The sequence below is a fragment of the Choloepus didactylus genome, chromosome 7 (genome assembly GCF_015220235.1).
Source record: "Choloepus didactylus isolate mChoDid1 chromosome 7, mChoDid1.pri, whole genome shotgun sequence".
Lineage (NCBI taxonomy): Eukaryota > Metazoa > Chordata > Mammalia > Pilosa > Megalonychidae > Choloepus > Choloepus didactylus.
Genome location: NC_051313.1, coordinates 13,328,245 through 13,340,862, shown reverse-complemented (window position 1 = coordinate 13,340,862; position 12,618 = coordinate 13,328,245). Strand labels below are relative to the sequence as shown.

At 39.6% G+C, this 12,618-nt stretch overlaps 2 protein-coding genes across 7 annotated transcripts in view; one reads left to right on the top strand and one right to left on the bottom strand.

The window, feature by feature from the left end:
- The window catches only part of TBPL1 (TATA-box binding protein like 1), a 31,523-nt gene extending 25,440 nt beyond the window's left edge, over positions 1–6,083 (top strand). For all 5 annotated transcript variants that reach the window (XM_037843356.1, XM_037843354.1, XM_037843355.1 and 2 more), the window contains 5 exons: positions 1,681–1,763; positions 1,910–1,973; positions 3,474–3,577; positions 3,670–3,764; positions 5,535–6,083. In XM_037843356.1, the coding sequence (XP_037699284.1) occupies positions 1,681–1,763; positions 1,910–1,973; positions 3,474–3,577; positions 3,670–3,764; positions 5,535–5,614 (426 nt within the window). In that variant the 3' untranslated portion in view covers positions 5,615–6,083. The remainder of the gene's footprint in view (positions 1–1,680; positions 1,764–1,909; positions 1,974–3,473; positions 3,578–3,669; positions 3,765–5,534) is intronic.
- Positions 6,084–8,149: 2,066 nt separating this feature from the next.
- The window catches only part of SLC2A12 (solute carrier family 2 member 12), a 63,904-nt gene continuing 59,435 nt past the window's right edge, over positions 8,150–12,618 (bottom strand). For both annotated transcript variants that reach the window (XM_037843352.1, XM_037843353.1), the window contains exon 5: positions 8,150–10,083. In XM_037843352.1, the coding sequence (XP_037699280.1) occupies positions 9,930–10,083 (154 nt within the window). In that variant the 3' untranslated portion in view covers positions 8,150–9,929. The remainder of the gene's footprint in view (positions 10,084–12,618) is intronic.

The following is a 12,618-nucleotide window of genomic DNA, read 5'->3' as shown; positions in this document are numbered from 1 at the left end:
AAAAGTGAATAAATATGTCTGGCTAAAGCATATCAAGAGGAAAACACCTAACACTGCTTTGGTACATATGGAAGAGTAATCATAGGGAAGTTGACTGAAAAATCTCATTGTGGGCAAGCTGGTAGTGAAAGACAACTAAATGTGGAATAAATTAAGTCCCTTGTTTCTCTGTCACTTGTGTTTAAAATGTTATGATGTATTTTAGTTTAAATTCCATTATGAACTTTGGTAAATTTTGGGCCTCCTAGCTTTCTAGCTAGGTAATTATGGCATGTAACTGAGAGAGGAGGGACTCAAAATGTAACAGATGTTTTATCAACAGAAAATCAGCAGATGAAACATTGATTCATTTATGTGTCACATTTTTCAGTAAACATTGTATCTCTCTCTCACACATAATAGACATAAGATAAATATTGCCATAAATGATAAGTTGCAGTGAAAATTTAAACTGACATATTATCTGGGAACTCAGTCCCACCCTATTTATACCCTGTATCTAAGGGCTCTGAATGATGCCTTTCCTATCTAAGGGCTCTGAATGATGTCTCCAGCTCCGTCGTTTTCTCCTGTGCTGGAGATATGCAAGTCACACGTGAGGATGTAATAGGCTTCTCGACTGTAAGATGAAAGTTGTCCGGCGCCCTCTCGCTCGGTCCCACACGCTCTGTCCCCGGCCGGCGAGGAGAACAGAGGGAAAGAGGGAGAGACACAGACAAACCAACACCTGAGGCACACAGCGGCAGTAAATGCAAGCCTTTTACTGGAGCCAGGAAGAAAACTTTCTCTGTTACATATTCCACACGAGGCCCTACACCCCGTGGGAGAACAACCTCTATGCGGCCGTCAGGCACGGCTCCCTGTGGGCTGTCTCTCCGAGGCTAGCGCGGGCACTTTCTTATATACGATAGTTACAACCAATGTGCAGGCACTACGTAAGCGTGTACAATAGGCTAGCAGGCAACCGCCGCCCTAAGCGTCATATGCGGAAACGGGATGCAGGCGCCATCTTGGCTCACTCGATGGGCGGGGGTAACTCGAGAGCAGGTCTCGGCGTGTCCAACAGGCCCTAACTCTAGAGCAGGTCGCGGCCCGTCCACTAGGCCCCAACCCGGGAAGCGGCTCTCCACAGAAAGTGAAGTAGTGATCGTTACCAGGAAGCAGAATAAAGCAGGGGAAGGAGCTAGAGAGCATGAGGGGTGGGTGTTTGGATGGCATAGTCAGGGAAGGCCTCAGTGTGGGGGTGACATTTGGTGAGAGACCTGAATGGAGTGAGAATGCTGAGGGGAGAATACTCCAGGTGGAGCTGATAGCAACTGCAGAGCCCCTGAACTGTGAACAAGTTTGGTATGTTTGAGAATCCATGCAAATTCCAGCCATGTGACAGCAGCAGAATGAGAGACAAAGTGTTTATGTACTTGTAGTTGTGGTGACTTCAAAATACATTGTGAGAGATTTACCATAAACCTTGTATTTTTAATAAACTAAATAACATTTTTAATTAGTATGTTCTTGGTGTTCAGTATTATATATGATGGATGATTTGGCAAACAGTTATTTGAATCTTGGATAAGCTTAGAGTAGTATTTTGACATTAAAATGGCCACCTAAAACAGAACCCTACATGAAATTAACACTTATTATACCATCTGACTTTTTTGTTTTGTTTTGTTTTTGCAGAAAGTATTAATGAAGCTTAGAAAACCTAGAATTACAGCTACAATTTGGTCCTCAGGAAAAATTATTTGCACTGGAGCAACAAGGTAAATGTCAGGTTTTTAATTTCCCCCCATGAAAAGGACTTTTTCCTTGACTTAAAAACAAACTCATATATAAAGTTAGTCATGTTCCTCAGTATAAAATTTATTTCCCATGTAACTGACAATCTTTTCTTTCCTTAAAACCATAGTGAAGAAGAAGCTAAATTTGGTGCCAGACGTTTAGCACGCAGTCTACAGAAACTAGGTTTTCAGGTAATATTTCCAAAAAATATCCAAACTGCAACTACTTAAGGATTTATCTTTGTAAAACTTAAGTTTTCAGTCTACTTTCCGAAAGAATAACTGCAGAAACCGTGTTTTTCACACTGTCCTTCAGTGTGAGGCTACTTTTCTAGTCCCCAGATTTGCTTGTGTATTTGTAAAAGAATCCCGGACCCCTTTTCCACAGAGACCTCGCTCCTTTCATGGTAACTGCCTTTTCAACTCAGCAAGTTTTTTTTTGCTTCTCCCAAGAAGCCCTGTTTTTTATCATCTTGAGCCCCAAGTCAGGAGGAAGAGTGGAGAACTGGGGAGCCCCATGGACAGGCACACGTGGCTGGCAACCCTCATGCTTGGAAAGTGACCTTTACTGGCACATTGGCCTTATCAAATACAATTTTGTAAAGGCATAAGTTGGAATAAAATTATTTCATATTGTAGGCTTGCTAAGTCACTTGAAAATGATAAGTAAATGAAAGATAAAGATGAGATATGGTCCCTAAAGAGATGGGCTGTTTGGATTTAGCTAGGTTGGTAGATACAGTGATTGGACATTGAGAGTTTCTGTCTGATGACTTCAGTCTTCTGTGAAGTAGACAGTAGTAGGAGGGGACGGAGGTTCTGGGGTGCGGGGAGTGCGGTGCTGGTGGAGAACAGCGGTGGAGAGGGCCCTGCCTTGGGGCTGCCTCACCACTTGAGGGTGGTGCCACTTTGCTCACTACAACTGCCTCGTGCGAGTTCTGAGTCGGAGGATAGGTCATTCACTCGGAATTGTGGCTTTGCCAGGAGAGCTTGAAAGGACAATGAAGCGAGACACTTTAAGATACCAGTAGGAATAGCTGAAGGTGTTACTAATGTTCAGGACATTATTTTCAGCCTTGGAGCTTCTCTTCTCAGCATAGCACTAGAACTGTTAAGAGAAATCCCAGTTAATTAAAAACACAATTGTATTACTCTATCCCACAGAGTGTCCCCCCAAAGAAAATAAACATCTAACTCAACTCATGGAAATGTCGTTTTACTCTATTGTTTAGAAGATGATGTCTGGTCTTGGGAGCTCCATGTGCACTCTTTTTATTGACTTTTTAAAGTGATAACTTTTCCATTTTTTGACACTTGAGAAGGAGAACTCTTGCTTTAATTTTTTCCCATTTTCTCTTTCATATCCCAGTTGTTTTAAATGTCCCATCTAAAGTATTAAAAAATTAAACTAAACATGAAATTCAAAAGACTCCAGATGTACTATTTTGATCTTTTAATAGATCAGATTTTATTTTTTTAAAAAATTAAGGTTTTGAGCTTTTTTCCTTTAATTCAATTATAGGATTAAGGAGTCACTGATAACTTATACTAAATTAATGTATAAGATGTTTTTGTTTTATCTCATTTGCTGTTTTTTTTTTAAAACGATTGAAACTTAATGATTAAGGGTTGCCCTGATAAGTAGACTTTTTGTTTCAAAATAATTCACTGAGTTTTACTTCTCTCCTAAAGGTGATATTTACAGATTTTAAAGTTGTTAACGTTTTGGCAGTTTGTAACATGCCATTTGAAATCCGTTTGCCAGAATTCACAAAGAATAATAGACCTCATGCCAGGTAGGTCTTTGAAAAATCAAAATAACTTACATATATTTGAAGTACTCGTTAGGCCATAAATGTTTATATTAATTGTGACTTTTTTTATACAGTTATGAACCTGAACTTCATCCTGCAGTGTGCTATAGAATAAAATCTCTAAGAGCTACATTACAGATTTTTTCAACAGGAAGTATCACAGTAACAGGTATTGTGTGATATTGAAACCAACTTGTCACTTATGGATTAAATGCAATTAGAGATGTCCATATCTAAATAGAAATGATGTCTGATTTGTCCCTTTCAATCACTTCTGCTTTTCAAGGGGAACCAGTCTCGTGACTTTTAACATTGTAGATTTGTTTTCCTGCTTTTATAATATCTGTAAATCTTGTCTATTCTATTTGGGTGTGTCGTCTTTGTCTCTTCACTGGCTTGTGAGGCTCGTCCTTGTTGTTCCGTGTATTTGTAGATCATTCCCTCTCATTGCTCTGTCGTGTCCAGTGTCTGAAGGTATGACTGTCCTGAGGCATTTGGGTAATTTCCAGTTTGGAGCTAGTAGAATATTCTAGTGTTTATCTCCATAAATCTCCATATATATCTTACATTTTATGAATTTCATCTTTTGAGTCTTTATTCGGGAGACTCAGCGTGTGGGCTGATTTTTTAAGGGCACCATGGCATTGCTGGGGAGTCAGGCCTAACCTTAGGCAAAATTGAATTAAGGGAAGTTTCTTTGTGTCTTAGAATTTTGCTTTTTCTCCCTTCAATTCCCTATATGGGAATGAAAGTTATTAATTAACACCTTTAAACCCTTGACAAATAAGCTTTAGCTTTGACTCATTCCATGGGTTTTTACATTTTCCTTGGGAACTTTTACAGCTTGTTGCCAGAATCCCACTGAATCTTAAAAATAGAGTGGTGGGAGGCAAGTCTATTTCCTCCCCCTTTCCAACTGTCCATTTCTACATTTTGGAGCCCAGCTTTCTGGAAGGTTCCAAAGTCTATCGCTAGGTCCCTTCTAAGTTTAGAATAAAACTTGATGCATATGCAAAATCTGCTTTTATTGAGTTAGTAGATAATTAAAGCAATAGCATACTGGAGACAATTGACCTGGTCAATAAGAAGGGAGATCCTATGAAATGTTAAAAATGCAGTGAGCATCAATATTGAGTGGTTTCCATGGCATGGGGGTGAGTCCAGAAGGGGCATGCCAAGATGGGACATGGTTGGTCCCTTCCAGTGAGTGGACATACCAGTTTTCAGGATCTTTGAATGCCTTTATTCTTTTATTCTTTTATGAAAAGTATCTTTCACTGGCCTTTCTTCTGTCTTTGTTTAGCTGTTTAAATGAAAGGTTGCTTATTTAAAAGTTGTCCCTTGTGTTAAATGGATTAATTCCTTTGTGGTGTTGCCTCACCCCCTTGTGCTTTTTCCTTCCCTGTCGCTGGGTAGGCTGTGAGGGCAGGATGGCCTGTGCATGTGGGTGTGAAGTAGTGTTAGATCTGGGAGGTTAGCCTGTGCGGTTTCAGGCAGCCCTCTGGCTTCCCAGCATTACAAAATGATCTAATTGATCTAAGCAATTGATCTAATCAAACACCAGGTGACGGTGACCAGAAAGGTATGGGTTGCTCAGTCCTATTTGTCATTCCATCCTCTATAAGCGTATACAGTGCTTTTTATTCTTACCCATAAGAGTTTGTATGTAGTTTTTATATTTTCTGTTCTCAGACTCGTGGCCTAAAACAAAATGAATAACATAATTTTTGTGGTTCAGATTTCCTTTAATTACCCAGAAAAATTTTTTGTTCTTTTGGTTCTTATTGTGATTCTGTGTATAATTATGCAAGTGTAGATTTTTAAAAAATTAACCTGGTATTCTAAACTACTGCATGTTTTTAACTCTGGGAAATCGGCTCCTTCTGGTGCTCTGGTTTTCCCCTTCTCCTCACCCCTTCCTCCCTTGTGTTTGCTACAGGGCCCAACGTCAAGGCTGTGGCTACTGCTGTGGAGCAGATTTACCCATTTGTGTTTGAAAGCAGGAAAGAAATTTTATAATTGATCACTTCATTGGTTAGAATCCCTATCTGAGCACCTTTTAAAACGTGCTGCACATTGGACTCAAAACAAAAGGAAACTGGACCAACAGTAGTGGAGGAGGTGGACTCTTTTACTCAGTCACGGCTGCAGTTACGCTCCAGTCCCTTTGGGTTTTATTTCAGACCTTGCTGTAATATAAAAAGGAAGTTTACAAGACATGACGTTGCTGCTTTTACAAAAGGACATTCTATTTATTTCTGCAGTAATTCTCATGTCCTCTAAGTAGAGCTGTCACAGTGTGCACTACCTTAAATTGTTTTGTTGTTGTTGTTGTTAATTTTTTTTTCTGGTTTGAGCTAACGTGTTTTATTTGTGAATAGTCTTTTACATTTTTGTATGCTGAATATGGGCACCAAAGAACCTGTAAAAGTTATCTTTTTCAATTGAATGTGCACAAATAAAAGTTTGGAAAAGACCTCTCTTCACATCCATTCAATAACTTTTTTCCCCATTTTCTATTTTAACAAAAATTGTATTCATAATTTTTTTTAAACTATGCAAGCTTAGACTTTTGCTGAAGTGTTGTTGGCTTCTTTTTGAAGTGTATTTTGTATATACATATATATGTATATGACACACATGTATAGTATCTCTTTAATGCTTTGTTACCAAATATCAAATAGGAATTTTTTTCTTGCAGATTAGAAGTGAAAACATGTATATAAACCTGAGGGAACCAGAGTAGAACTTTAGAGTTAAAGCATAATGTTTTATGTTGCTAATTTAATGTGATAGAAAATGTTAAATAACTTCTGAAAATTAAGAGAATTGTAATTTTAAAAAGAGAAACCTCTTTACCCACAAGGTGGATATGATAAAGAAGCTGTGATGGGTTGTACCTCATGTACCTTTGTTATTCTGGAAAGACTTAACTGTAGTTGTAGGAAAGTGAGTGAGGTTCTTGGCTCATTAATCTTAGGCTGGTGCTCAAGGCTATACTAAGAGTCTTGCTAGCAGTCGGTAACATTGTGCTGTTTTAACAAAGTGCCCACAAGCTGCCTCTGTGCACGGTATAATTATAATATAGTTCAACTTGAACTTGAAAGCCATTTGCAAGCTATGTCTTTCCCCTTGCTATGTCTTACTTAATGGAGCTAAAGAGTGACTGTTAAGTCTTATTTAATGGAGCTGAAGAGTGACTGTTAAGTGTAGTACAGAAAATGGGATTGCTACTCTTAAAGTTATAGTAAATATGCACCTGTGAAACAGTGTCTTTCTGGCTCACCCCAGAGCCCTGGAATGGCAGTATGCATTCAAGCTGCCACAGAGCAGTGCCACTTGCATTTAGGAGTTGAAGATAACCAACAGTGATTTTCCCTAGAAATAAAGCTGAGTGGAGAGTTGAATTAGCTTCTCAGTAGAAATTAACAGAGGCAATATTCCAGCACAGTCTTCCACTAAAACCTGAATCACCAAAATGTTTTGAAACCTTTGTGGAAAATGCAACATCTTAACCTCCATATTTAGTACAGATTCCTTACCAGATTATAAAATGTTGAAAAATTAGCTTAAGCACTGCACTGAACGATACATGTTATTTCTTTTTTTTTCTTTGATCGTTTTTTTCCATGACTTCCCTCCATCCTGCCTCTCACTCCCTCAAAAGTGTGTAGGGGTGTGTGTGTGCAAAGGTTGGCTTTTGTATTTTCATTCTTCTAAAAGACTTACTTGTGATTTTCAAACTTTTATTCTTTTTTTACATTTGTATTTATTTGCTTCATTTAAAAATACAGTAGGATAGCTAACCTCCTAAAACACAGAGAATAAAATTAGATGAAAAAGTTATAGGTTCTGGGCTGACTTCTAAAACTTTGAGATCATCCATTTAGTTTTAATTAATAGTAATAAGTGGCCTCCTGTTTTACAGTGTTCACAATAAATGAAAAGGGAAAATTAAAACCTGATTATATACCCGAGGTGCAGATCCAGATGTCTTAACATTTTCAGTGTTTGAGGACTTGAAAAACGGGTAATCAGTGTCTCATCAGAATGCTTTGTTTGCAAAGAAGAGGAAAGCCAGTCTGACAGGTGTGCCTTCAGGACCGTGGAGTAAGTGTGTCACTTGGCACAATGGGCGTGGATAACTCACTGGGCTGAACAAAGCTGGGAAGAAATGAGCGAGTGTGCTGTCTCCTGCTGGCTTTCCACAAGTGCTGTAAATTTTTTTATAAATAAAAAATGTGAATGTATAAATACAAATTATAAGTATTCCCCCTTTTTATTTTTGAAAATCAAAAAGGTATGAGTGAGGGAGGCATTGGGTAAAGTTAGTTTGAAGACAGAATTGTTTAGTTACAGACAGAATAATAAAAAAAAAAATAAGCAAATGTTTGATGCCTAAGTTGATATCACTAATAATAAGCCAACTAGGTTTATCAACAATTTCCTTCCCATTTAAATGAATGGCTAAGCCAAGAAATGGCTAAAATATATATAGTGTTTGAACTTCAAGGGAAACATCTGACAATTTTGTTAAATAGCTTAAAACTGTGATATGTGGCAAAAAAAAATATTGATTCCATTTCTTGATTTTTTTTTTCTTAATCTCAGCATATAATTCCACTGAAAATTCATGATTAATCTCATAAGTTCATTCTCTGCAGGACGCAATTTCCCTTCTCTATAAAACAAACAGAAAACAACGCGTGCTCTAACTTTCATATGAAATATACCATGATAGAATTGTTTAAGATCTCAAATCCCCTTTCCTCATAACTTCCCCTGCCAATTTGCACCTTTCAGAAGCAGGACTTTTGGCCATTCTGTTTTACTATTGCTTACATAGATTAGCCTTTCCTCTTTGTTATAAGGGAACATAGTCACCCTTATATCAAAGTAGGACGATTTGTGAGGGGCCAATAAGGAACATTTCAAATGGAATGAAGGTCTTCCTCTTTCTCTTTAAGGGTTTTTGGCTCTTAGGATTCTCTTTCCTTCAGGTTTATCATTTCAAAAAAAAAATTGTTTTTCAAGCTAGTCTGCTCATGCTTTAAGTTTTCTGAGTGACTTCCATAGCTTATACAATTAGTAATTTAATGAGTTACTACCGAAGTGGTTTGAGACTCTCTATTGTGGATTTTCTATGATCATATCCTAATTCTATTGGTAAAATGCCTCACCAGGTCTTAACATTCAGCCAAAGAAATGCAGAAGAGAGCAATCGACTGCTGTGTGCATGAAAACCCAAGTTCCTGGCCCAGTTGGAGGTCTCTAGGCTTCATCACAGAGAAGAGGTTAGGGAGGGAATCTTCCTGATGTCTGAACCTCATTTATAACATCTGTAGTCATTGGAAAGTTGGGGGGAAAGTTGGGAGTGATTGTGGCCCGTGTGCTATACCCTGAGGTAGTGATATTCCTGAGGAGTGCGAATCACTGCAGGAAACTACAGATTGCTACTTAGTGTTCACGAAAACCTGATAAGGAGGGAAATTTATAAGCTTGATGGAGTAATTAACACCTAATTGCTTAGAGGTTTGGATAAATGACCTAATGGCCCAATTCCTTTTATGTGTTTCAGCAACAGCTACTTCTAAATAAATATGGTCCCATGATTTGAAATTGTCCTTTCTATTCATATTTTTAAAAAAATGGAAAAATGCTTATTTTTCAACTACTGCAGAATTGTTTCTTTTAATATTTTTATAATACTAACAAAATTCATAAAAGTGGGATATTTAGTACTAAATTGTAGTTCATAATTCCTAAAATAAGCTGCATACTCTTTGTACTTAATTGAATTGTAACTAAGAATCACCACGAAAATCCTAGCCAGGACCCTATCCTAGTCTAGAACATATGTGCAATCAAATTGTCCACAGTGTTTCCCCATTCTTTTTTTTTATAAAAGACTCAGCGCAGGTAGTATCTCAGAAGGCAAAAACTGTAAGCCCACGTTCTGGCCACTTAGGCATCTGAATTGTAAAGCCAGGAACTGGCCTCTGTCTTACATATCTTAAGGCAGAGGTTGAGCTCATCACTGGGCAAAGTCTTTGAAAGGCTGCTCTGTGGAAAAGGTGGAAAACATTGAACCAGCCAGCATATTTCTAACCTGTAGCCCGCTCAGAATAAGAAAGAGATCACCCTTGTACCTCATCTATCTTTTAAGGTACTTTTGGAAGGGAATGCAAGTTTGTCTTTATAAATTCAGAATGTCCCTTTAAGTCTAGCTCCATGACACTGAAGAGAAAACCCGGGAGTAGCAAAACTGTATTGGTACAAGGACCCCCTACTAAGTGCATTCGTGACACATGGACATTCGGAAGATTTGAGGTCATCAGGTCTCCAGGGACAGCTGCGTCTGCTTTCCCCTCCCACACAGCATTTTGCACTCCAAGAGCTGCTCTTGGGGTTTTCTTTTTTGAAGCTGTGTTGGCACTAATTCCTCTTGGTGATGACTCATAAGACAAATGTTGTTTTTCACATAGTTCCTGAAAGAGAAAGAGGCAAAATGAAAATGTCATTCTTAGTTTCCAGTGCTTTAAAAAAATGTGCAGACTGTTATTTTTAAGATCACCCTGGAGTCTTAATGTTTTAGTAATTTATAAAAAGGCATAATTGTATTGCAATGTGTTGATTTATCATGAAAATTCCCTACAACACAGAACTTTGATCAATCTCCTGCATGGGGAGGGGGTTGTCTTCTCAACTCTCATGGTGGTGCATACAGAGAACTAATGACATCTTAGCTCCTATTTCCTTTTTTCCTCTTATTTCTCAAAATTACCAATATGCCTATATTTGTATTTATGTATTCTGCCTTCTGCACTATCTCCTCGCTTCTGCCTTATCAGAGCCTTCTCTACACAACTGTTCCATCAGCATAAAAATACGCTCTGCTATTTTACCTTGATTAAAGAGAGAGAGAGAAGGCCACCCTTGAACACCCTTTTCCCCTCCTTTTCTGTAATTTAACCAATTAAGTGAGTGGCCACAATGGGTCATGCACTGTGGTTGGTGCTGTGGAGAGCGGGTCAAGACCATCACACAAGCATGTAATTTCAAGTAATAAAAGTGTTACGGACAAACGCAAACGGAAAGGGAAAACAAATGGCTGTTGGGGGAAGTGGGGGGCACTATCGTATGGGCGGAATCTCTCTAAAGAGGTGGCCTTTGATAACCAGGAATGAAGTTAGGGAGGGAGCCCTGGGACGAACTGCACATGACACATGAGTGGAGATGAGGTTGCAGGGGGAGGGAAGGGCCATGGTGAGAAATGCACTTTATTTGAAATGTGGAAAGAGCCATTAAAGGATCTTGAGCTGAGAAACGACATTTTTAAAATATCAGTGTTACCTGCTGGATGGAAGAAAGACTGTAGAGGGCAGGAACTCATTATAGCCCAGGTGAAAGGCAGTGGTTTGGATTTAGAATACTGGTGGAGGGGGTCAGATTCATGACATAGTTTACCAGAGCTAACAAGACTTGCAGTTAGTCTAGATGTGGGGTGAAGGGGACAATGAAGAGTCAAAGATGAATCCTAAGTTTGGGCCCCAGAGAGCCCCTGGGGGAAGACTTGTGGAGGAGTGAGTAGGTGTGTGTGTGGGCGAATAAGCTTGAGAATCAAGAGGTCTGTGTCGGTCATGTTAGAAATGCCTACTAGGCATTCCAAGAAGAGACCTTAAGTAGGCAGCTGGATTTGGGAATTTGAAGGTCAGGGAAAAGGTCAAAGCCCGAATATAGAAGTTTGGGGGTCATCAATTTATGGGTGGCTTCAAAAGCTGTGGGACTAGATGAGATCATCTAAGAAGAGGTCCAAGCACTGAACCCCGGGGCAGAGGTGTGGAGGAGGAGGAAGTAAAGGAGAGCACTAACAAGGGATGGGAAAACCAGGAAAGCACGATGTTCCGGAAGATCGGTGATAAATAGTGTTTTGAAATACAAAGAATGATGAACTGCGTGAAGTGCTGCTGGAAGTCAAGTAATGTGAGGACTGAGAACTGAGCCTAAAGTTTGATAACTTTGAAGTCACAAAAAGCCTTGGAAGTAAGGAATTGGGAAAGAAAGCCTGATTGGAGTAAGATCAAGAGAGAATGGAAGGTGAGGAGGCAGAGACAGCAAATATAGAGGTTCTGGAACTGCTCAAAGTGGGGCCAGGGAAATGGATTAGTCGCTGGAGGGGATCTGAGATCTACAGTCCAGCACTTTTTCTGTGTGTGCATGTGCATGTGTCTGTTTTATGATATCCCCATAGAAGGGGGAAACGCAATGCAATCAGTGCACAGATGGAAGAATTGGCCTCAGCAGCAAGGCAGCGTGTGTGTGGGTGTAGATGTGGGTGGGTTGGGGGATCACGTGTGGGAGGAGGAAGTGGTCTTTTCTCAGTGAACTAAAAGATAGGATGCATGGTGGAATCTGAGGAAGTAGAAGGGAGACTGGAAATCTGAAGAAGACTGTGAGATGTGACGTAATATCTTGGTGAGTGGGAAAGTCAACTCACCAGGGGAATGTGGTCGATTGAGGGCATTCCTGAAGGACCACTTGAGATTTGCATTTAAAATAAGACCTGTCAGTCTAGTTGTGTGTTCTTTTCAGCCATGTTTAGCAACTCAGATGCAGGGATAAAATAACCTAAGAGTTGGCTTTAACCAGAGTTAAGGTTTGCCCAAATGATGGAGGGACTGAGGGCAGGGTAGAAGGAAGAGACAGGGATATGCAAAGATGCGATGGTGTGGCGGTGCCTGGAATTTGGGTAAGGAAAGAAGTGAGGACATGCGTGATGTGTACTCAGGGAATTCCAGATCCTGCTGTGGCTGAAGATTTATTGCAGTGCAGATAATTGAGAAGTTGAGCTGAGAAGAAAAGGGTGGGCACAGGTGAGTGGGCTGCTTGTGAGTAGAGCTGTTATGGGTGATGACGAAGTCCAGGGTGTGACAATCAAGGGCCTGATGTTGGACTTCTCTCTTCTCAAGCTGACCCCTGCCAGCATGATCTCATCTGGCTCCATGACTGACAAGCTGATGGCC